The sequence below is a fragment of the Rhinatrema bivittatum genome, chromosome 1 (genome assembly GCF_901001135.1).
Source record: "Rhinatrema bivittatum chromosome 1, aRhiBiv1.1, whole genome shotgun sequence".
Classification (NCBI taxonomy): Eukaryota; Metazoa; Chordata; class Amphibia; order Gymnophiona; family Rhinatrematidae; genus Rhinatrema; species Rhinatrema bivittatum.
Window position 1 is genome coordinate 369,589,872 of NC_042615.1, and position 26,387 is coordinate 369,616,258.

Genomic DNA, 26,387 nt, shown 5'->3' on the forward strand with positions numbered 1-26,387 from the left:
GAGGAGAAAAGAAGCCCAATAGTGGCTAAAAAAAAGACATGGGATTTCCCAGGCTCTACCACAGGCAAGAAGTTGAGGCCTTAGGTGGGAGTATAAGTAGGAACACAGGGGAGAAGATGAAAGGGAAGGGAAAAGAAAGGAGTGGAGTGAGAAAGTGAGAGGGAAAGGAGAGGAGTGATGAGTGAGACAGTAGGGAAATACAGGAGAGGGTAAATGAAGGGAAGAAAACGGAGGGGACGGCATAACCCAGTCACAGGAAGTATCTTCATTTGTGTATAAGCTTTCTTGTGATCTAGACAGCATAGGCAGTTTTTGTTCTTTGAAGGGCAAAAGTAGAACCTAACAAAATAATGTTAAACTTTTTTTTTTTAAAGAAAATCTGTTTAAGATCCTTGGGTCTAGAATGGGATGGTATTCCCATTTTATTTGTTACAAGGAAAAGTTTTGTAGGGTCCCAACTCTATCTCCTATGGTAGAACATACTTGGCCATTTTGGTATGACAGTGGGAGGAGATCTCTATCTAGGCATTATTGTTGAGAACAGGGATGAGATGATTCCCTTCTGAGGGTGATTAGGTAAGATTATCAATACATAAGGAGGATAACTTTCCAAACAGCTTGCAGGTGTCCATACACATATGTATGAGTATGCACAAAGTTGCTACAATATTTTAAATCCTGCACAGAAAGGATATGCGCAGGTTCTAAAATATAAGTAAAATTCATGAGCTGCCCAAGTTTAGACTTATCTGGATAAATGACAATTTATCTGGCTAAGTAGTAGCACATAGCTAGACAAGTCCAAAAAGCACTACTTAGATGGACAAATAGTACTTTTCAGACTTATCTGGCTATGTAGGCCTGCTGCTACTTAGCTGGATAAATCAGAATATAGTCGGATAAGTACCGCAATCTATCCAAATAAGTTCTAATTTGTCCGCCTAAGTAGCGGGAAAGGCACTAATTAGCCAAACAAGTTGGAAATTAGCTGGATAAGTGTGTGCAAAACATATACCTATTATTTTTACTTCCAATTTAAAAGGATATGCATGTATATTTTAATCATGTTAATTTGATGCTTTTACCCCTATAAGCATGTAAAAGGGTAAGGGTCTTTTATAATATGTGCATGACAATGAAATAACCAGTTTTACCAATTAAACTACCAGTTCAGCCAGTCCATCTGCAATTTATGAAGACGCTCCTGGATTTTCAGCCTAAAGTTCCCGCATTGCATTCAGACCCTATACCCAGTCATTATTTACCTTTAACAATGTTTACAATCACTTACACCAGATATTGAACAGAAGTAAATATATGCAAGTAAAAGACTTATGTACATCACTATAGCAGGTTTTAAAATAGCAGCTTATTTACATAAATGTTGGCCCTGCCCCAGAATGCTCCTGGCACGCCCTTTTCTTACACATGCACAGTTACTCATGGATCCTGATTTATGTGTGTAAGTTGCAGTTTTGAAAATAGTATTATCCACGTATGTGCTGTTTTATGGGGCGGGTTTTAAAAGGCCTGCGCGAGTAAATCCTTCCGGATTTACGCGCGCAGAGCCCTCGCACGCCAAAGCGCCTATTTTGTATAGGCCGCTGGCGCGCGTAAAGCCCCGGGACGCGTGTAAGTCCCGGGGCTTTCGAAAAGGGGTGGGAGGGGGCGTGTCCGGGGCGTTCCCGAAACGACGCGGTGTTTCGGGGGCGGGCCCCGGCGTTTCGGGGGCAGGCCCGGGGGCATGGCGCCGGCCCGGGGGCATGGTCGAGGCCTCCGGACCAGCCCCCGGGACCGGAGGACGGAGCAGGGCTGCCGGCTGGCGCACGCAAAGTTACGCCTGCTTTCAGCAGGCGTAACTTTGCCGACAAAGGTAGGGGGGAGGTTTAGATAGGGCCGGAGGGGTGGGTTAGGTAGGGGAAGGGAGGGGAAGGTGGGGGGAGGGCGAAGGAAAGTTCCCTCCGAGGCCACTCCAAAATCGGAGCGGCCTCGGAGGTAACAGGCAGCGCGCGCTGGGCCCAGCGCACGCAGGTTGCACAAATGTGCACCCCCTTGCGCGCGCCGACCCCGGATTTTATAAGATACGCGCGGCTACGCGCGTATCTTATAAAATCCAGCGTACATTTGTTCGCGCCTGATGCGCAAACAAAAGTACGCGATCACGTCTTTTTAAAGATCTACCCCTATGTGTTTAAGCGCTAATTTTTGCATACACAACATTTAAAAATTCAACCAGTAATCTATAGCTTTTCTTTATAATCAGGAGCTGCCAGTTGTTTGCCAATACAAGTGGCAATGGTTTATGAAAAATAGTTCTACAGTAGAGTCACTACTCTTTCCGTGTGTACACAAAACCATAAATAAAGTGATAATTTTCTTATAAATAACTGTAAAATCTCTATTGGACTATCAAATTAATTACTCTTGATCAAATGACCTTCATTGCTTTACTTATAATCATTAGTCCTGTTATTATCACAATTTTCTTTCCTTTTTTTTAACTTCTGATATAAAATTGATAAACAACTTATCTTATGTTGTTGCTTGAATTGTAATTCTCCTGACATGTGCTGTATTTTGAGATTTTTGTCTGCAATATGATTCAGCTGACCTACTGCTAGTAGGTTACCTGTGCGAGTGTTTTTATATTTGAAAAGATATGACCATGTTCTTGATATACTTTTCAAAACCCAGGAGCTTTGGGGTATGATCATTGTGATTAAGATTACCCATGAAGAAAGAAGGAAGTTTCTTTTGAAACATTGCAATATATAGTTTGACAAGTGCTTAAATTAAATTTTACACTGAAGAATTCTGATGTTTTCTTTAGCCCAGAAGGATGTGCATTTAAGATAAGATGATGCTAAAGTGATAGAGACTGAGTTTTTACATGCAAAAGAAAAATATGCTAAACAAATTTACATGTTCACAAGCATCTAATGACCAATGATTATACTTTCCTGCATGTTTAAGGGATTTAAACATGAATTCAGTAGTGTATGCCCTGTGCTTATACAATGGTCAATGAACAAGCCATGTCAATTTGAGTTACATACTGTGTCCTTAATAGCTTTTGTTTTCAAAGTCAGATCTTTTATATAGTGCTTTATTTTATGTCAGATGGTGATTTGGTTTGTTCTAATTTTACACTATTGTAAAGTTTGTGTCTTATTTTAGTACTGTTTTAGTTTTTCATGTTAGTAAAAAAAAATGTGATCACATTATTTTAAAAATATAAGACGTGATTAGTCAAGTATAAATGAACTAAACTAAGTATACATATAAATGGTTCCCCATTCTACCTGTGTTCCTGGGAATGCCTCTTCCAAGTGTATATACAAGCATGTGTTGGAAAGCAGGACAAACGGTAGTGATTGGTATAATCACCAGAGATTCTTTATTGGTGTTATCTCGACTCTGGCTGAGTTTCGCTCTCGCAGAAGCTGCCTCAGGGGCTACTGTACCAATGGTTGCTTGTATTATCTCACATTTCAATGTGAGAACTTTACAACATATCAATTGGGAATGCAGTTATAATGCAGTTGGTGTTTTTTAGAATGGAATACCACTACTGGTACGATGTATTTCTTTGTCACATAGTTGACTACCATTTGTCCTGCTTTCCAGCATTATTGATCAGCTTCCAATTTGTTTCTTGGGTCCTATACAAGTATATGTGAAATTGCTTCCACATGTACTTTTATGTATACAACCCCTGGGGCAATTTCAAAAACCATAGATGTGTGTAAAATTGTGTTTTACATGTGTGAGTAGTCTTGAACCCTGTGAGCTAGGATAGGAAAGGTAGTAGAGGTAGAAGTGCTCCATTTCTGAACAGATCCTCCACTGAGATTGCTGGAATAGCCAGCCCCCTGCTGCTTACAAAAGCAGGCTGTAGCATTTCACAGTGTGGTAATTTGGTTAGAGAGAGTAGGAGTGTTTTTCTTAAGTTGTTACCCTGCTTAGGTACCGGGATTCTCAGCCTGAATCCATACCCTAGTGTGAAAAGGATCAGTGCCTACTTGGGTGCTGGTGCTGCTTTTGCTTAAGAATGTTGGATGTTTTTGCATTTTGGGGTTTTCTCCTGTGAGAGCCCTGGCACCCATGGTTGGAAGAATTTGGGGTCTCTACCAGCTAGGTTAGATCACGAGCTAGGGAAGACTTCAAATGGCCACCCACTGCATGAGGATTCCATATTGTTCAACCTTTGTATAAAGATTTTTTTCTGGTCCCAGGAGGAAGTTTTGGCCATCTTTCCTGCCTGAAGAGGATACATCTGTAAAGAGATGCTGTATTCACTACTACTGGACTTTTCCTAAGAAAAATCCTAGTAAGACAGCTGAAGAAGCAAACTATGGGGTAGATTTTAAAACCCCTGCGTGCATAAATCCTCCCGGATTTACGTGCACAGGGCACTCGCGTGCAGGCACGCCTATTTTGCATAGGCCGCCAGCGTGCGCAAAGCCCCGGGACGCGCGTAAGTCCCGGGGCTTTGTAAAAGGGGCAGGAGGGGGCGTGTCGGGGTGTGTCCGGGGGCATGTCCGGGGCAGGGGGCGGTCCGGGACGGGTCCAGGGGCATGGCGACGGTTCGGGGGCGGGCCGGGAGGGCGGTCCCGAGTCCACCGGCACTGCGGCCTGTGCCGGGGGATGCCAGGGCGGCACGCGCAAGTTACGCCTGTATGACATAGTGAGGGCAAAGGTAGCGCCGGCTCCATTTTGAAGATTGGCAATACGGCCCGCGTGCAGGAGGTCGCTCCCGGACCCCCGCTGGACTTTTGGCAAGTCTTGTGGGGGTCAGGAGGCCCCTCCAAGCTGGCCAAAAGTCCCTGGGGGTCCAGCGGGGGTCCGGGGGCGATCTCCTGCACGTGTGACGTCGGGAGCCAGGAACCAAAATGGCGCCGGCGCTACCTTTGCCCTGTCACATGATAAGGGCATAGGGCCACCAGCGACATTTCTCAACGCAGCCGTGGCCAGAGAGCTGGAGATCGTGTCGGGACCCCCCCCACTGGACCCCAGGTAATTTAAAACATTTTGGGGGGGTTTGGGAGGGTGGGGATTTGTTTTAAAGGTTCGGGAAGGGTTTTAGGGTTTTTTTGGTGTGCCGGTTTTCCTGCCCTCCCCCGATTTACGATTTTTAACAAAAAAAAAACCACGACGACAAGATTTCCCTCCCCCCCAGCCAAAATCGATCGTTAAGACGATCGATCACATGATTCACACCCCTATAAATTTATACTCTGAGGACATTCAACGGAGTCTTCACCCTAGGAGAAAGATACTAGGGGAGATGTGCAGAGACTGTACTTCTTTTGCTAATCAGTATTTTTGGAAGGGGTTTTCTATCCTATCTAATGATGCCTTGCCTCACTGGGAGCTTTGCTTGTCTAAACTGTAGAAGGTAAGAGTTTCCCTGCTTGTTGCTGAGATACTTGCACAGTCCAGATACATTGGAGAGCTGTAAATTTCATCTTTTTAAGACAAGAACTGTTGTGACAGTGCCACTTATACCATTTAAAAAGTCTAATAAAAAATATTTAATTTTGGACACTCAATCTGAGCTTTCAGAATCTTTTGTAGCACTCACATCCCTTGAAGTGAATAGAGCTCTTTTACCCTCTTCCCCCATCGGGGCAACAAATCTGAGAGTCCCCCCCATCTTGGGCCTTGGAGGATTCAGTTCTCCTTCCCATTTGAAGAAGAACCCTGTCCCAGGGACCCTGGACTATATCACAGTGGGACAAAGTTAAAGGGTTTTAGGTATAAATCTGAAATCTAAAACCTCCAGGGTCCATTCTCAGAAATGCTCCCCGTTCCATATGCAGGACCCCAGATGCAGGCAGAGCTCCAAAGTCTCAATGTGTGGATGAGACAATGGTGCAAGGAAGAGGGTTTTATATTTTTTAGGAACTGGGCTCCATTTTGGGGAAAAGGGGGGGGGGAGGGGGGATCAAGACAGGTGGCAAGCAGAATCCAAAGTTCAGAATCAGCCAGAGGGTCAAGGCCAGACAAAAAGAAGACAAGAATAAGGTTCACACTACAAGGAGACCACAAGGCAGGAACAGGGACTGAGGAGAACAAGGAAGACCAGGGAAACAGCACCAACTAAAGCAGAGCAGTAAGAGTTGCAAAGTCACTGAGCCTTTTGCTGAGGCAAAGAGCAGCAAGAAGACTGGCCCCTTATGTAATCGCTGCTGCTGATGTCTTAGCCTAGAATGTCCGGTGGTAGCATGTAAGTTTGGGGTACGGTGGTGTGCATGCACCTACTGCACAGGCAATAAGGAGCTGCTGCCACTGCTGATGGTAGAGTCCAGCATGGGGGGTGGGGGGGCAGAGCCGAGTGATTCCTGTGTTGTGCTTCAAAGTGAGGAAGCTACTGTTGGCACAGCTGGGAAATGTCAGAGCTGGGTAAGTCCCATGTTGCATCTTAACAGCTAATTTTTAAAAAGGGAACAAGGGGTGATCCAGGAAATTACAGAGCAGTGAGTTGGACATATGTGGCAGGTGAAATGGTAGAAACTATCATAAAGAACAAAATTGCTGAAGATATAGATACGATTAGTTTAATGGGTAAAGCCAACATGAATTTAGCCAAGGGAAGACTTGCCTCACAAATTTGCTACATTTTTTTTTGAAGGTGAACCAGTTGATATCGTATATCTGGATTTCCAGAAAGCATCCAACAAAGTCCCTCATGAGAGACTTCTTACAAATTAAAAAGTTATAGGATAGGTGGCAGTGTCCTATTGTGGATTGCCAACTGGTTGAAAAATATAAATAAAAAATTACAAAAAAAAAAAAAAAAAGATAGAAAACAGAAATAGGGCTAAATGCTAAATTTTCCCCAGTAGAAAAAGATGAATAGTAGAGTGCCCCCAGGATCTATTCTGGGACCAATGCTTTTTAATCTATTTATAAATGACCCGGAAATGGGAACAAGTGAGGTGATTAAGGGGGTCATTTATCAAAATGATATAAGGCATTTCTGAATGCGTTAAGGGCTTATCGCATGCGAAAAGCGCTGTTAACGCATGTGGAAATGCCTTTAACGCATGCGATAGCACCATAATGAATGGTGTGGTGCAAATCTGAAAAAGGGGGGGAGTTAGGGGTGGGTTTACTGTTTTGCAAAGCCCTATCACATGGCTTTAATACTGATGGGTAACATCATGCTAGGTTGAGAGAACATTGTACAAATCTCATCTTTGAGTGAGTTTCCTCACTCCGAAGGTCATCAAATCTTCACAAGAGAGCACTGTTCTGTTCGTACATCTCACTTTGAATGTCAAAGTGGCCCCTAACCCCTACACTAATACCGAAACCTCACCTTGAGTTACTAGGTGGGCCTCCCGAAAAGATATAAATACCTATCTAGGGTGAGGGCATTGTGGCTAGGCTTGCTTGCTTGCTCTCTCTCTCTCCCTCCCTTCCCCCCTCCCCCCACAGTGGTTCTGATAGTAAACATGGTCCCCTCAGTGGTTGTATATAGGAAATACCACACTTATCTAAAAGTGCAAAAAAATTATCACAATTTGCAGTAACTTAGCTCTTCACAGTATTTGCACACATTGCAATAAACTGCCTGTTACCATAAAACACACCCCTTTTTCTCTCACATGCAATATTTAGTGTATTTTGATAAATCCAGGCCGAAATTTGCTGATGACCCAAAATTATTCAAAGTTGTCAAATCACAAGAGGATTGTGAGAAGGTGCAAGAGGGCATTATAAAACTTGGAGACTGGGCATGCAAATGGCAAATTAAATTTAATATAGACAAGTGCAAAGTGATGCACTTAGGGAAGAGTAACCCAAATTATAACTAAAAAATGCAAGGTTCCACATTAGGAGTCACCACTCAGGAAAAGGATTTAGGTGTCATCATTAAAAATAAGTTGAAATCTTCTGCTCACTGTGTAGCAGCAGCAGCCAAGGAAGCAAAAAGAATGCTAGGGATTATTAGGACAAAAATGGAATATAAACAGAAATTATCATAATGCCTCTGTATTGCTCCATAGTGCAACCTTATCTTGAGTATTGTGTGCAGTTCTGATCACCACATCTCAAAAAATTAATAGCAGAATTAGAAAAGGCACAGAGAAGGGCAACAAAGATGATAAAGGGGATGGAAAAATTCCCCTATGAAGAAAGGCTAAAGAGGTTAAGACCCTTTAGCTTGGAGAAGAGATGTTGAGGTCAGATATGATAGAAGTCTTTAAAATAATGAGTGGAATGTTTACTAGAGATGTACATTGTGTTTTTGTATCGTGTTGGGCTTCGTTTTGGGGCCCCCCATGGGAAATTTCATTTTTTCCACGGTTCAGGATTTTTTTTGGGGGGTCCCTGATTTTCAGGTTAGTGCGCGCTAATTCCCATTAGCGCGCACTAACCCAAAAAATGAATTTTTCCAAAATTTTGGAAAATTTCATTCATTTTTCGGTTCCCCTGAACCATACTGAATTAGGCAATTTCATTGAAATTGTCTAATTTGGGAACAACTAATGCACATCTCTAAATACAAAGACCAGGGGATACACAATGAAGTTACTAGGTAATGCATTTAAAACTAATAAGAGAAAATATTGTTTTACTCAATGCATAATTAAGCTCTGGAATTTGTTTTCAGAGGATGTGGTGAAAGCTATTAGTATAGCTGTATTTAAAAAAGGATCCTGGAGGAAAAGTTCATTAAAAATTATTGGTAGAGTTGCAGAAATACACTGCTTATTCTTGGGATAAGCAGCATGGGATCTATGTACCCTTTGGGATCCTGCCAGGTACTTGTGACCTGGCGTGGCCACTGTTAGAAACAGGATATTGGGCTTAATGGGTCCTTGGTTTGACCCAGTTTGGCAAACCTTATGTTCTTATGATTGGCTCTAGGACCTTCATGTGCCCCTTCCATCCTGATCCCTAAACCGGAGAGGGGGTTGCATAATATTTACACATTTGCAGTGGTACAATAAGCAATGAATCCCTTTTGTACTTTATCAGTAAGATGCAACATCAATCATCCTCTCTTTAACATGTAAGCTGCATTTACTGAGACAGCATGCCCTTCAGAATAGAGAAAACAAATATTTGAAATATATATGGATGTTTGTTTTACTAACTAATCATCTCTAATGAATTTGATTCCAGTTTTATCTTTGTCTACCAATTTTTAGTACCAGAAAGGTGTCTTTAAAAACATTTTCCAGATTGTCTCTTGATATGTTCAACATCTGAAAACAATGCCAATGTATTCTCTGAAGACAACAGTTTAATTGACCTGGAAATAATAATGTGATATCTAACTCTTCCCAGAACATATTAATGGCTTCCTCCTCCCTCTGCGTACTGCTTGGTACATTATATCATCCCTGTGTTGTACAAAATACTTTTCTTGATCATTCATGGGCTTAAGTGTGCTATGGACTATTCTGTGGAAAGGAATCTTATTATCTTCAACTTAATGTTTAATTGTTTAGCGCAATACAATGATATTATGGATTGATTTCTGGTTCTCTTTAGAGATTATATCATTTATGTTTATAATCCCCTCTGCATTTTAAACTTCATTATTCAGCAACTAGTTACATTTATATTTCATTTAAATCTGATTTTTCTTGCTATCAGGGTGCAAAGTATGCTGGGAGAATTAGTGTTGCTAATTAGATTTTCAATAAACAGTACAGAACTCTTATGTTCATCCACCCATTTTATAATCTAACAGTAACAAAAATAATAAAAATCTGATTTATCATCTTTTGTAGAGGCAATGTGTGGCAGTAAATCATACCAGACAAACTACCTTTCATACAAGATGAAATTATTCAGTATTACATGTAAAAAACTGCTATGATAATGCCATCTAAACCAAGAAATTTTGCTTTTTTTAAGAGATGGGATAAAAATAGTGTTTTTGGAATCAAAGATAATTTAAAATAAATTATCTTACTAGTGAAACTGCCACAAAGCTGGTATAACATAGTAACATAGTAATAATCGCAGAAAAGGACCAAATGGTTTATCCAGTCTGTTATAGTCGCTGGCCGCAGTGATTCACGACCAGGGCCATGCACTTACCCACGCCGTCGGGTCACTCCGGGGGCACCTGCAGGAGCAGGCAGTGGTCCCTGATGCTCTCCTTGTGACCATTGCCGCCGCTGAGCCCTGGCTGCGTTGTCACTGCTGAGCCCTGGCCGTGTTGTGGCCTACCTGCGTGCTGACTCCTCCCCCGCCGGATCTCCTATGGACGTGAGTGCGGCTGCTGCATAGAATTAAAGGGACCACGACAGGAAATGGTCATGGCCCCTCCCTAGTACTCCTCCTTGATTTCCTATATTTAAGGCAAGGTCTGCTCCTCAGACCTTGCCTTGGTATCTTTGCTCCTGGTCAGGTGTTGTTCCTGAGCTCAGAGTTCCTGTTCCTGTCTTGCTCCTGGTCTCCACTGTTGGTTCTCATTGGTCTTGTTCCCGCCCTTTCAATCCCAGGACCTGCTTCTCCTCACATTGGACTGATTCCTCTGGCTTCGACCCCTGGACTGGCTTCCGATCATTCTCCCGGCTTTGGCCCCTGGACTAGCTTCTGACCATTCTCCTGGCTTTGGTCCCTGGACCGGCTTCCAACCATTCTTCGGCCTCGACTACTGGACTGACTTACGACCTGCTGGAGGCGCCAGCTGTCTGGATTCCATGACCTGCAAGAGGCGCCTGCATCCAGACCTATCTTCAGTCTTCAGGAATTCACCTAAGTCCAAGCGGCCCAGGTCCCTACGGGCTCCTCCTGGGGGGACCGCGGGCTTCCAGTGGCAAAGTATCTGGTCAACCTCTGCTTTATCCAGCCTTGCTTTCTGACTGTAGGGACCTAAGAGGGTTTATTCTCTCTTATGTAGCACCAACTCTATCTCGGACTAAGGGTCCACCTCCAGAACTGCAACAGTATACGAAGGCCAAGGACCCGGCAGAGGCCTCAGCTCTGCAGGTTATTCCTGGACTGGACCAGAAGATTATGGAGCAACAACGGGTATTAGAATCCTTGGCGTCCTCCCTGGATTGACTCAACGCCCGTCATGATTCTGTAATCGCGGCTCATGCAGTTTCTCTACCATTACCACCACCGCCCGTGATGCAGGGAAACACTCGTCCAGCAATACCATTACCAACACCTCCACGCTATTCTGGCGAACCCCGCCTACGCCAGGAATTCCTCGATCAATGCAGCATGCACTTCCATCTCCAGTCTTCCCTCTTTCTGGATGATCTTACAAAGATGACATACATCTTATCCCTGTCAGAGGGTAAGGCCCTGACTTGGGCTTCTCCCTATTGGCGACAGTCAGACCAGTCCTGCAAAACCTTCCTAACTTCTTGGAGCTGTTCCAAACAGTATTTGACGATCCAGGAAAACAAGTAGTCACTCGTTCCAGTCTTCTACAACTTCACCAAGGAGGATATGTGCTTGTGTATTACAATATTGAATTCAGAATGCTAGCGTCAGAACTCCATTGGGAGGAGAGCTGTCTCCAGACCATATTTTTGGAGAGATTGTCAGCCAGAATTAAGGATGAAATGGCAGACAGGGAGCTCCACGCTCGTTGGATTCTCTTATTGAGCTAGTAACCAGGATTGACCGTCATCTACAGGAAAGGGCTCGTGAAGGTCTGGGCACGAGAAGGCGCATGGCGAGTTCTACTTCTTCACGTCCTTTTTCTCCCATCTCTCAAACTTCACCCTCCACAGAACAGACCATCGAAGAACCAATGCAATTAGGATGAGGCCCTCTTTCTCCAGAGGAACGACAAATGCACCGTAAGGCAGGTCTCTGCCTATATTGTGGAGGATCGGGCCATCTCATTGCTCGTTGTCCAACATGTCTGGGAAACTCTCAAGCCTAGGCTCCACTGGGGGAGTAAACCTAGCCATCACTTCACCAGCTCCCCCACTTACTCTGCCTGTCACTCTGCTGCTTGGAGGTCACAAAATATCCACGCTGGCTCTAGAAGATTCTGGGGCCAGAAGAAACTTCATCCTGCAAGATATGGTGGAACAACTGCTCATCCCTACTCATCCATACCCAAGGCCATTGATTCTAACCTCCATCCACAGAGACCCCCTGCCAGGGAGAATAACTCATCACATGGTCACAATGGATTTCCACATTGCACCAAACCACACGGAACGAATCACCTTCTATGTCATCCAGAGAGCCATTCATCCAGTTGTTCTTGGTATTCCTTGGTTGCAACGTCACAATCCACAATTCGACTGGACATCTTTAAGACTTATTCACCTTAAAGGAACGATTCCCTCCTGTAATTACATCTGCACCTCCCTTCTAGAGAGTTTGCCTTCTCAGTACAGTCAGTTTGCTGACATCTTCTCCAAAAAGGCCACAGATACCTTGCCTCTGCACATAGAATTTCATTGCACCATTAATCTGGTTCCTGGAGCCACCCCGCCTCATGGTAGGCTCTATCCGTTGTCTGCCTTGATGACCCATACTATGACCGAATATATTCAAGACAATCTTCAGAAGGGGTTTATTTGATGATCCACATCTCCAGCCGGGGCAGGCTTCTTCTTTGTTGGGAAAAAAGATGGGACTTTGTGTCCATGTATCGATTTCCGTGGGCTGAATGCTATCACCATCAAGGAGCGATACCCATTGACTCTAATAGGGAGCCAGAGTGTTCTCAAAACTGGATCTTCGAGGAGCGTACAAAATAATCAGGATTCATGAAGGTGATGAATGGAAGACGGCTTTTAATATCAGAGTTGGCCATTATGAATATCTTGTTATGCCATTCGGACTGACCAATGCTCCTGCAGTATTTCAGCACCTCATTAATGAGATATTTCGAGACCTGCTTTATGTCTGCGTAGTAGAGATGTGCTTCGTTTTTCGCCCGAATTAGGAAATTGCACGAAATTTCCTAATTTGTTGCGGTTTCGGAGGTCCCGAAACCCGAAATGAAATTTCCCTGAATTTCGGAGAAATTTCGTTTTTCGGGTTTGCCTGGGGAGAGGGGCACAATTTTTTTTTTTTTTAAATTAAAAACCACCCCAAACCACCCCAAACATTTAAATTAACTATAATACACCACCCCACCCCCCCGATCCTGACCCCCCCAAGGCTTGCCAATAATCCCTGGGGGTCCAGCAGGGATCCGGGAGCAATTTCGTTGTCGGCTGCCAGTAACCAAAATGGCGCCGATAGCCTTTGCCCATACTATGTCACAGAGGCTTTCGGCGCCATTGGTCAGCTCCTGTCACATGATAGGAGCACAAGATGGCGCCGATGGCCATGTGACAGGGGCTGACCAATAGCGCCGAAAGCCCCTGTGACATGGTAGTTCAGGCTATTCGGCACCATTTTGAGGCGCACGGCTTGCAGTACCGGGCACGGAGGGCAAATGGAACCCGGGACCCCGCTGGACCAGTGATGTTCGTAAGTCTTAGGGAGGGATCGGGATGGGGGGTTGTATATATATACGAAAATGCTTCTAAATGTTTTTAAATGCTTGGGGTGGGGGTTTTTTTTTAGCTTCGTTTACCGATTCGTTTTTCGGCCCGGTTTCGGGTTTCCTCGTTTCGTTTTTCGAAAAACGAAACGAGAAAACCCGAATTGTACCACGAAGTATCCGAACCAAAAAACGACCCGGTAGAAAAAAACGAAGCACATCTCTAGTAGTCTACTTAGATGACATCTTGATTTCTTCTTCCGATCTACAGACGCATCAGCGACATGTTATTCAGGTTTTGCAATGCCTAAGAGAAAACCTACTCTATGCAAAGATTGAAAAATGTATCTTTGAACAAGAATCACTACCCTTTCTGGGGTATATTATCTTCAAACAAGGTTTCCAGATGGACCCCTCCAAGTTTAAATGTATCCAAGAATGGCCCCAACCTACTGGATTATGTGTGCTCTAGCGCTTCTTTGGATTCGCTAACTACTATCATAGTTTTATCCAGAACTTTTCTAAACTGGCTGTACCTCTCACTGCCCTTACTTATAAGGGGGAAAACATCAAGGCCTGGCCTGTAGAGGCTGAAGAAGTTTTCCAGGCTCTCAAGAACTCTTTCCTACAACAACCTTGCCTCAGGCATCCAGATCCCAGACGTCCATTTATGGTGGAGCTGGATGCCTCAGCTGAAGGAGTAGGAGCTGTCTTAAGCCAGAATGACACATCGGGAACTTCTCATCCTTGCTCCTATTTCTCTGAGAAATTTTCTCCTGCAGAACGCAACAACTCCTTCGGTGACAAAGAGCTTCTCGCCATTAAGCTTGTGCTTGAAGAGTGGCAGCAGTGGCTGGAGGGAGCACAACACCTTATAACTACACTGACCATAAGAACTTGGTATACCTCCGGCAAGCTCAATGTCTGAACCCGCGCCAAGCTCGTTGGGCACTCTTTTTCACACGTTTTAACTTTGAACTCCGATATCGACCAGCTAACAAGAACATTAAGGAAGATGCCTTATCCCGATCCTTCTCTGCTAATGACACGGAGGAGCCTATTCAACACATCATAGACCCGGCTTGCATTATCCCCTCTGCGACATTCATTGTCCCACCTGGTAAAATGATGGTGCCTAAGAGACTCCGTAACAAAGTATTGGCCTGGGGGTCATGATTCCCAGTTAGCCGGGCATCCTGGATGAGCCCGGACTCAAACACTTCTCCAGCAATATTATTGGTGGCCCGAGATGCATAAGGAAATATGAGCATATGTTGATTAATGCCCAATCTGCGCTCAGCACAAGATTCCTACAGGAAAAACTTGGGGACTTTTACAACCGCTACCAACTCCCATGAAGCCTTGGACACACATCTCCACAGACTGCATCAGACCAAGGGTCCATCAAGCCCAGCATCCTGTTTCCAACAGTGGCCAATCCAGGCCATAAGAACCTGGCAAGTACCCAAAAGCTAAGTCCATTCCATGTTACCATTGCTAATGGCAGTGGCTATTCTCTAAGTGAACCTAATAGTAGGTAATAGACTTCTCCTCCAAGAACTTATCCAATTCTTTTTTAAACACAGCTATACTAACTGCACTAACCACATCCTCTGGCAACAAATTCCAGAGTTTAATTGTACGTTGAGTAAAAAAGAACTTTCTCCGATTAGTTTTAAATGTGCCCCATGCTAACTTCATGGAGTGCCCCCTATTCTTTCTATAATCCGAAAGAGTAAATAACTGATTCACATCTACCCGTTCTAGACCTCTCATAATTTTAAACATCTCTATCATATCCCCCCTCAGCCGTCTCTTCTCCAAGCTGAAAAGTCCTAACCTCTTTAGTCTTTCCTCATAGGGGAGCTGCTCCATTCCCCTTATCATTTTGGTAGCCCTTCTCTGTACCTTCTCCATCGCAATTATATCTTTTTTGAGATGCGGCGACCAGAATTGTACACAGTATTCAAGGTGCGGTCTCACCATGGGGCGATACAGAGGCATTATGACATTTTCCGTTTTATTCACCATTCCCTTTCTAATAATTCCCAACATTCTGTTTGCTTTTTCTGACTTCCGCAGCACACTGAACTGACAATTTCAATGTGTTATCCTCTATGTCGCCTAGATCTCTTTCTTGGGTTGTAGCACCTAACATGGAACCCAACATTGTGTAATTATAGCATGGGTTATTTTTCCCTTATGCATCACCTTGCACTTATCCACATTAAATTTCATCTGCCATTTGGATGCCCAATTTTCCAGTCTCACAAAATCTTCCTGCAATTTATCACAATCTGCTTGTGATTTAACTACTCTGAACAATTTTGTATCATCTGCAAATTTGATTATCTCACTCTTCGTATTTCTTTCCAGATCATTTATAAATATATTGAAAAGTAAGGGTCCCAATACAGATCCCTGAGGCACTCCACTGTCCACTCCCTTCCTTTGAGAAAATTGTCCATTTAACCCTACTCTCTGTTTCCTGTCTTTTAGTCAGTTTGTAATCCATGAAAGGACATCACCATCTATCCCATGACTTTTTACTTTTCCTAGAAACCTCTCATGAGGAACTTTGTCAAATGCCTTCTGAAAATCCAAATATACTACATCTACTGGTTCACCTTTATCCACATGTTTATTAACTCCTTCAAAAAAGTGAAGCAGATTTGTGAGGCAAGATTTGCCTTGGGTAAAGCCATGCTGACTTTGTTCCATTAAACCATATCTTTCTATATGTTCTGTGATTTTGATGTTTAGAACACTTTCCACTATTTTCCCTGGCACTGAAGTCAGGCTAACCGGTCTGTAGTTTCCCGGATCGCTCCTGGAGCCCTTTTTAAATATTGGGGTTACATTTGCTATCCTCCAATCTTCAGGTGCAATGGATGATTTTAATGATAGGTTACAAATTTTTACTAATAGGTCTCGCTCTGGGTCACTTGTGTGTACATGCGTAAGGCCTCCACACATATGCATGGTAGGGATATTTTAAATGATACATGTGTACTTGCACGCACAATATACAATTGAATGTATTTTTGCTGTATGCCTAATATGCATGATTATGGGCATACGCGCGCTCCTTTTAAAATTTACTTGTAAGTGGACAAGCAGTACTATTTCCCCTATTGAGAAAATGGATGTAAAAGTTCTAGAATATTTTGGAATGGAATAATCAAAATTTCCATTTGTGTACAAAGTAATTCAATCAGATAATACCTAATGGGCCTGATTTTCAAAGCCATTTATGTTTTACTAAACTACCGTATATATTTGTTTATAAGTTGATTTCATATATAATAAGTCGATAGGCAATTTTGAGACCAAAATCTATTGAAATGCATTGACTTGTGTATAAATTGAGGTTTAAGATGAGCAATTTATCAGGAAGATAAGAATTCAGTGCATTAACTTTAAAACAGGTCTATGGCACGACAAGAGTTAGCTGCATAAGTTAAGCGGCTAACTGCTAATGTCAAAGATAGCCACTTAACTTGAGCAACTAACTCCACTCCGTTTCGGTGGTGGGCACAAATGTATGCACATACTTCGGGAATGTTATACTATGCATGGAAAGTATGCATTGAAAGTATATGTGGAAAGTATACACGGATAGTATGAGTGTATCAATTGATCTGACTTTTTTGAGCCTATTTTCCGACATAAATTTCTTGACTTATACACAAGTATATATGGTAGCTCTTGAGTTAGTTTGCAGAAAAGTATGTACATAATCCAATTATGCACTTTTACATGAACTACAGAATTTTGGATGTAGTTTTGGCATAGAGTTGACACCTAAGCACATATTTTTTTATTTTAAAAAGTATAAGGTGAATTTTAAGAGTCACGAGTGGAAAAATGAGCACATGCATGCACAAACATAGCGCATATTTGTGCAAGTGCTATTTTATAAACCTCAAACATACATAAGTAAGTAATGGTGCATGAATAAATTTGCTTGTATAAAAAAGGGGTGGGCTAGGATGGACCATGTGCATTCTGGGATAGGGCCAACATTTATGCATATAAGGTGCTATTTTATAATCCACAAAAGCGATGCACATACGCCATTTACTTGAGCATACTTACACCTGCTAATTATCTGCTATAAGTCAGAATAGAATTCTTTATATCTTAATACTGACTGTAAGAGGAGTCTGGGTAAACTGGAAGGATTTCAGGCTAAAGAACCAGGGGGGTTCTTTACCTAGAGAGAGACTAGGAAAACTGGTGGACTAGTAAAATTGGTAATTCCCTTCACATGCATAAAAGTCAACAAGTGCTAAGGAAAATACACATGTTAAATGTTCTCATTTAAATTATTCAAATTAGGAGTACAAATATTCATGCACAACAGATGTCTGCCACTTATCTGGATAAATTAGTCGGATAAGTCACACTATATATCCGCATAAGTAAGATAGCCGGCTAAGACTTTGAACACTAGTTATCCATCTATCTTACTTATCCGGCTAAGTTGCACTTTTCTTTAACCAGATAAGTGTTAAACAGTGCTACTTAGCTGAATAAGTTAAAAATTAGACCCAAAAAGCAAATCGGAAGCCGATCCAGTTGGCTGTGATACAGTAAAGACAATGAGAATCGGACGATCAGAAGAAGCCCTTTATTTCAATGCCCGACTCTGGCCGAGTGTTCTGCAGACACTAATGATATTGTGACATTGTGACAGTGTGACAGCAGCCCTGCAGGCATATTTTAAGTCCTGCTAATTGAATTGCCCCTGAGGCAGCTCTATGAGCGAAACTCGGCCAGAGTCGGGCATTGAAATAAAGGGCTTCTTCTGATCGTCCGATTCTCATTGTCTTTAAGTTAAAAATTATCCATCTATGTTTACAATACTTGCTGAGTAGTTTTTGATATGAGAACATGTTGTTGGCTAGATTTATGTATATTAAATACTGTGTGTGCACATTTGTGTGCAGAACATAAAATGTGTGTGCATGCTGCATATATATGCGCTCTGACTACAGGTTTAAAAATTGCAGTCTTCAAAGAGAAGGTATAACTTTATGCAAGTAAATGTATACACATACTTGGCCAATTATCCAAATATTTGCAAAGTGAACTTATATATATTATTTCACTTTGAAAATACTCACGAAAGATAGAGAGAGCAATGTACATGCAGACTTTACTGTTATCTGGACTAATATAAAATTTCCCACATTGGGCACATAGGTGTTAATGAATAAAGCTTTTGATCAATCACTAGCTAGAATTATTTTTGTAAGCATTAATTCCAAATGAATGTAGAAGTGTCCTAATTCCATACAAATAATTAAGGGTGTGAATGAGAGTTTTATTCATTGCATTTTTCTCTTATTTTCATTTTTGTTACATTTTTAAATTTCATTTTTTTTTGTTTCATTACTTCAACATAAACAAGTGAATTTCCAAAAGGTTACTCGCATAAAAAGGGTGATATACACATGCATGTGGGTCAAATGCTTGAAACTCTTACTTTAGAAAGGTGTCATGCATGTATATGCGCATGTGCAACCAAAAATAAAGCCTGGTGGTGCTAAGGGCAAGTCTCGTGCCAAGTACTTTCCTGCTCTAAAGAAGCAGCAGAGATGCCTGACTAGTTTTTGAACCACCATATTCCTTCAGGTCTCCTCTATATACCTCTCTATCTGCTACACTGACCTTCAGAGTTTGGAATCGTTCTCTGAGAGCCAGGAGCTCTTTGCACCAGGTAAATATATAAAACCACTCACCAACAGGTGAACATTCATGTGACAAGAGACTGGATATTCCCTAACTCACTGCTGGACTTCTGTCTACATCCTAATTTTACTGAGTTGCTAAAGTTTTAAAGTTGATTAAGGGTTTTTAGATTTGACTACAGTTTATACATTTTTTTATTTGGTGTCTCTTAAATCTAAGGTTTTTAAATTGATAAGTAGATCTTTTTTTTTTCTTTTCTCTCCTTTTAGCTGTCTCCAAATCTATTTGTGGATTTGTAATTGAGGTTATTATATAATTTTTGTCTTCCTGTTTAATTATTATGAGTCTAACATTCATAGGGGTTTGTTCTGATAGCCTTTGGAAAAACATCAAGGTTTGAATATCTTGGCCACTTATCTGGAAACATTTAATCCAGATGTCATTTTCTGGATAACATTTATCAAGATAATTTGGAAATGTTGAGGTGCACAGTTCACTTAGTTGAATAACTTATTTAGTAAAGTCTAATATTCAGAGTTAGCCAAATAAGTAATTTGGATAAGTCTGGATGTACCTCGGAGCTGAATTAGAGTTATCCTGGAACAAGTTCCCGGATAACTTTAGCCTTAACTGGCTATATTCATATAATACACAGTCAGTGGCCAGTTAAAGTAGTAACTGAAATGATTTAAATAAACAAACAAACCTTATGGGGCTGTCGGCCTGATCCCTCTCCTTCCCCCAACCCCCCCCTCCCCATTTCTGTGAAGCAATTTTTAGGCATTGTGCCCAATCCCCACCTTAAGCCTCCCAAAAGATACAAAAAACATAGTAGACCTCTAAGCCTTCCCTCTCCCCCTCCCCTGAAGCAGATCTTACTGCCTACCCCTGGCAGCCCAGCACAAATCCTCCCACCTCTCCTAGCACCACCCAAATCCCTTACCGATGTTGGGAGCTTGCTACAAATTTCTAGTTACCGGCGCATCCAGTATTACAAACCAACTGCAGGAGCTGGATGCATGTACTGAGTTTCCTGTTGCAATGTACATCTGACAGGAATACCGATAGCACACACTATCAGCGTTGCTGTACAAGCAATGCTGGATATGCTGGGAGCAGGACGCTTGTACTGAGCTCCTGGCAGTGATAAGGGATTTGGGGGTTCTGGGTGAGGTGGGACAGTTCAAGTTGGGCTGTGGGAAGGAGGGGAAGGGTATGCTTTTGGGGGGCCTAAGGTTAAAATGTATTTTCCTAATTAGAGGTAGGGGTTAGGTTCTATAGGAGTACTTCATTTTTTGTATTTTTTGGGTGGCTTGAGGAGGGTGGATAGGGTGCAATGTTCAACATTTATTTCACTGTGGTGGGGGTAGCGTATCAGGTCTGTTGGCTGCTAGGATTTGTTTTTAAATCATTTTGCTTGCCACTAAACTAGCTATATTATTTGAATATAGCTGGTTAAAGTTAAAGCTAGTCAAGAACACGGATAACTTTCAAATCTAACCAGCAAAATTCAAACATAGGGGTTCATTTACTAAGCCACATTATAGCTATAACATGTGATAAACAGCATTTAATGTGCATTAAGGGGTAGATTTTAAAACATTGCGTAAGCGCGTCCATGTGAGTGTGCTACCTGGTGTGCACACATGAACATGCATTTTTATATCATGCACGTGTTGGCGCATCAGGACCTTCCCCAGTTCCCTTCCAGTCCACTCCAATTAAGGAGCAGTCTGGGAGGGAACTCCCAACCCCCTCGCCTGACCTCCCTTCCCCTTCTCCTATCCTGCCCTCCCCGTATCCCTGTCCTAAATTCCCACAAATACTTTGTGCTAGCTTTTGCTCCTGCTATTGATCAGGAGCAAGTTGCAAGTACTGGAACCCTGCCGGCACGCAATTCCCTGGCACAGTGGCAAATGGCCGCTATGCTGGGCACCTTTAACCCTGCCCCGCCCCCTGGACTGCCCCTTTCACTGCCCCTGGGACTTACACATGTCCCGGAGTGTACGTGCGTGGTCTGGCCCTTTGAAAGTTGCCCGGCGCGCATAAGGCTCAGCCATGCGCTTAAACCCCCAGGTTTCACGAACGTAAGTCTTTTAAAATCTGGCCCTAAATGTTTATTGAATGATATTGCCATTTTGCAGGTGTGGCTATATTCCATAATATTGTACGACTTTTAAAAATGTCCTCCTTTATGGAAATTAGGTGTTTTGCATGTATTTGCATGCAAAAAATTGCCTAATGAATGCAAAGCAGATAATGCATCGGCAATTCAATGCAAATAACACTGCTGACAGAAAACATTCAGCCACATTATTTTATCACATTTTAGGAGGAGTATATTATTTGTTCCCAGGGACATCGGGATGCTAACATGCATCCTGAGGTATTGTGTTACGCGTGCCGGCCGCGACAGATCCGCGGCTCAGCCCCCTCACCTCTTTCAAAGTAATCCAGCATCTGGTCCCTCGTCTCTGGCGGCTGTGGGCCGCTGGTTCCGTCCTCGGGCTGCCCCTGATGCCTCCTGATGCTCCGCATGGGGCCTCTCTGCATGGCCTGTGGACAGATGCCATCCCTACCAGCTCCGTGCCCCTCCCTAGGCACGCACAGCTAGTCTTTAAATAGGGCCCGTGGCGGGAACCTGGCCGCGGCCCCGGATGATGACATCAGCAGAGCTCCGGTATTTAAGCCTGGGCTCCACTCTCTCAAATTGCCTTTGCAACAGATCCCCTTGCTAGTCAATTACTCGTTGCCTCTTCAGTTCCTGCTTCCCAATCCTGATTGCCTTCATTCCTGTTTCCTTGTTCCTGTGTTTCTGTTCCTTCGTCTCTCCTTCGGATTGCTGACCTGGTTTGACCTCTGCATTTCCTGACTACTCCGTTGCCTCTCTCCAGCCCAGGACCTCTGCATTGCCTGTCTACTCTGTTGCCTCTCTCCAGCCCAGGACCTCTGCATTGCCTGACTACTCTGTTGCTTCTCTCCAACTCTCGACTTCTGCTTCGTCTGACCATCCTTTTGTCTCTCTCCTCGTCTAGACCTTAGCCTTGCTTGCCATTGCTTCCAGATTGTAGCCAGCCCTGATCCCAGCTTGCTTAAAGATGCCTCTTCAGCCTTTGTCCTGGACGTGATTCAATCAGGCTTCGGCCTGCTCTTGCTCGGGCGCCTTCTGTCAGACTGTATTCCTATTAGCGCCCGGGTCTCCGGGATTCTGCCTCATCCAGTACAGACTGATACCTACACTAGTTGCTGCCACTGGGCTGACCTTGATCTACCCATCGACGACCACTGATGGAGGCCACCTATGTCCAGCCGGCCCCGGCACCCAAAGGCTCAACCCACGGGGAACGAGGGCTGGAGTACCAGCCGGTCTCCGTCCATCAGCCCTCTCTGCCTGCCAACAGTGGGGACCCGTAGGATCTCTCCTACGGGAGCGTCAACCCCACCTTGGCCCCAGGGTCCACCTCCGGCGCAACACTTTGGAGGCCTATTAAAGAGATAGGCCACCAAGTAACTTCAACCAAAATATACAAAAGTCATCTGGGGCTCTTGGTAGACCACCACCCACCCAGGGCCATTTATTGAGGAGGCTCTGCAATAAAATAATAAAAAAATTTTAGAAATGCATGGAGAAGCTCCACCTCTCTACCCAAAACCTTCCCCTTAGCATAACTGCCCCCTGCCCCAACCAAGGACTCTTTCCCACTTTAGTATGCCCATCTGGTTCCCCCTAAAACACCCGCCCTGTATCTCCTTTTCCAAATAAATGTCCCTGGTGGTTTAGGGTTGGCCTCCTTTTTTTCCTTTCTCTCCCCACTTCAAAATAATTCCCTAGTAGCCTTGTGCCCTCCCCTGGACACTCTCCCTCAGCCCTGGAGTCCCTCTACCATTTAATGGGGTGAAGGCCAGTCGGTGCCATTTTGGAAAAATGGCAATCAATCATGCTTAGAGCAAGGGAGCACTCTGGGCCTCCATTGTACCATCAATAATACATTTTAAGATACAGGGGGTTTTGGGGTGCCCTAAACCACCAAATATTTTAAGGAAAGGGAGAGGGAGGGGGAGGGGACCTATCCTAGACCACCAGGCATTTTTTTTTTTTTTTGGAAAGTGGTTGTATGGGGGGAGGCGGTGTTTTGTGTTGAACCACAGGGGCATAATATAGAGAGTGGATGTCTTTGGTTGGGACAGGGGGAGTTTATGCTTAAAGGAGGAGTATTCATAGGGAGGGCAGGCTGTCACCGTGATTTAAAAAAAATATTCTTACCTTTTTTTAATTGCACAGCCAACTTGAGAAGTGGTCTTGAGGTGGATGGGGATATGCCAAGATACCTGGGGGACATTTGTGTATTTTGGAGGGGAAGTGGATTTTGGGTCTAAGGATCATTAATGCAATGGTAGCCCCCACTGAAGCACAATTTTGCAATGCAAATTTTTGTTGTGAGTTTTTCTCACAATAAAAAATCATGTGGTGAGACCACTGTGATATTTTTTCAGGAAAGGGAAAATATCATGGAAATATTTTCCCCCCTTCCCGCAATATTTCGGCCCTCCCATGAAATTTATTGCAGTTTAGTAAAATGACCACATAGCCGGTTATGTTAAAAGCTAAACAGGCTATGTATACACAAGTAACATTATTCAAGGATTTTCAGTGGGATATGTATCCAACTAATTATCCTTGTTAACTTTAGATATATTTAGCCAGATTAGTTAGCCATTCACTCACTTTTTTGAATATTAGTTGTTTGTGGAAAACCTCATGTAATATACCTGTGTGAACTTACATATTTTCAAAATTTCATAAACAGAAAGTTAACACCCCTCAAGATACAAAAAAAAAGAAATGAAAAGAAAACCAAACCAAAATACTGGGAAGAACTCTACTAATGATATTGACCTGATTTTGCTGTATTTTGCCTCCCAAGAAACAATTTGCAGAACTATTTCTAAATATTAATTAGAATAATATGGCCAAAGTGGGTGAGTTCTATTTTATTTGGAACATTTTATTAAATACACAGTTTCATAAGTTTATCACTCCTACCTGATCAAGGGTTGTCTGGGAGACGGAATAATCTTCAATATTCAGATGTTCTTTATTGTCAGTGAAGGCGCTGAAAATCTTTGACAGGAAGATGTGGCCAGATGGTAACTGAAACTGCAGAGTATTGTGATGCTTTTCTTTAAGCAGACTGCCAGGGAAGGAGGTTTCAACAAATTGTTCAACTGCTGCCAAATTTGGAGGAGATCCAGCAACTCGCACAATCACTGTATATCCATCTCCAAATCTAGAAAACAAACATAATGTATATCTCTCTGTGTCCCTGTATATATATAGTTTATAAAAAAGATATGCATCTATATACCTGTGATCACATCTACATATAGTACGTAATATAGGGCCGGATTTAAAAAGCTGAATGTGCATAGAGTGCCTTACGCGCGCCGGGCCTATTTTATAAAGGCCCGGCAATGTGCGTTAAGCCCCGGGACAAGACTATGTCCCGGGGCTTTACTAAAGGGGCAGTCCGGGGGCGGGGTGAGGGTGGGTCCAGAGGCCTCCGACACAGCGGCCATTTGTTGCTATGTTGGAGGATCACGTGCCGGCAGGCTGCTGGCGTGCCTCCAGGCAGGCACAAAAGGTGAGATAAAAAATGGGGGGGGGGTAGAGTAGGGCTGGGGGGAGAAGGTTAGGGGAAAGGATGGGAAGGTTAGTTAAGAGGGAAGGCAATGGGGGAAGGCAAGCTGCACAACTGCACAACTGTGCTCCCCCTTGCGCACCCCGACCCCAGATTTTATGACATACACACGCACACCTGCACGCGCATTTTATAAAATCGGGCATAAATATGTGCGCGCCGGGGAGCGCATGCACATGTATGTCCGCGCGCATGTTCTTAAAATCTACCCCATAGTGCTGAGAAAGAGTTTGTGAACCCTTTAGAGTGATCTTAAACTCTGATAAGAGAGAAAAATAACACCACTGAATAAACAATTCTGACAAAAATGATATATTTTGATGTATTTATTAAATAAAATGATTCAAGATTAAATACACTTGTTTGGAAAAGTATACAAACCGTTATTCCTTAACTGGTGGCACTCCTTTAAGTTGCAATAACTTCAACTAAAATGTTTTCTGTAATTGTTGATCAGTCTTTCACTTCATCCTTGAGGAATTTTGGCCCATTCCTGTATGCAGAACTGTTTCATCTTTTACATTTGAGGGCTTACTTCAATGAATAGCTCACTTCAAGTCTTGCCTCAACATTTCAATAGGGTTAAGGTCTGACTTAGTCAATCCAAAACACAAAATCTCTTCTTCTTCTGCCATTCTATAGCAGATTTACTTGAATGTTTAGCGTCATTGCCTTGCTGTATAATTCAATTTTAACATAGCTTCAACGCGAAATGGATGACCTAATATTACCCTCTAGAATTTTCTGATATAAAGTAGAATTCATGGTTTCATCAATGTTGGTAAGCCATCCAGGTCCTGATGCAGAAAAGTAGCCTCACCCTATGATACCTCTACCCCCATGCTTGAGAGTCAGGTTCTGAGATTGGAAGGCAGAGTTTGGTTTTCGCCAAACAAAACACTTGTTATTATGACCAAAAAGTTCAATTTTTGAGTTTTCTGTCCAGATAATATTATTCCACAAGTCTTATTGATCTTTTGGATGCTATTTGCAGTGTTAGAGCAAAGTGGTTTCTTCCTAGCAATCCACCCATGAACACCATTACCATTCAGTTTGTTTTTTTAACTCTTTATTTTGAATTTTAAATCAGTCACAGTGAGGGAGGCTTGTAGATCTTCAGTTGTTATTCTTGGGATTATGGTGTTATGGGATTGACCTGAGCCTAATCAACTCATGTCAAATAAAGTTATTGAAGCCTGCATTTCAACCTATACAGATTCCCATTGGAGATCCCTCTCCCAGCCAGCAAAGGGCCTTGTGCCACTGGATGATTTGCTGGTGGGGGTTCCCTCTCCCAGTCAGCTAAGGACCCCGTGCAGCTGGATGACACACTGGTGGGGGTTCCCTCTTCCTGCCGGCAAAGGTCACTGACTCCAAAAGCAAAAAATGTATTTTTTGAGGAATGTAGAAAGATATTGAGAAACTGCAAAGCTTATGAAACTTGAAAACAGTAGATAGGCTAAAAGGGAGGTACCAACAGATGCACCTGAGCCTGTAAAGGCCTATAAAGTTAGGCAAGTTGTGGTATGCTTAGGCTGACCTAAGTGAGA

The 26,387-nt window shown here is 43.0% G+C and overlaps 1 protein-coding gene across 1 annotated transcript in view; it reads right to left on the reverse strand.

Moving 5' to 3' along the window:
* The window catches only part of LOC115096270 (ATP-binding cassette sub-family A member 1-like), a 618,744-nt gene that overhangs the window by 2,878 nt on the left and 589,479 nt on the right, over positions 1-26,387 (reverse strand). The window contains exon 39 of the mRNA XM_029610773.1: positions 24,183-24,426. Within this exon, the coding sequence (XP_029466633.1) occupies positions 24,183-24,426 (244 nt within the window). The remainder of the gene's footprint in view (positions 1-24,182; positions 24,427-26,387) is intronic.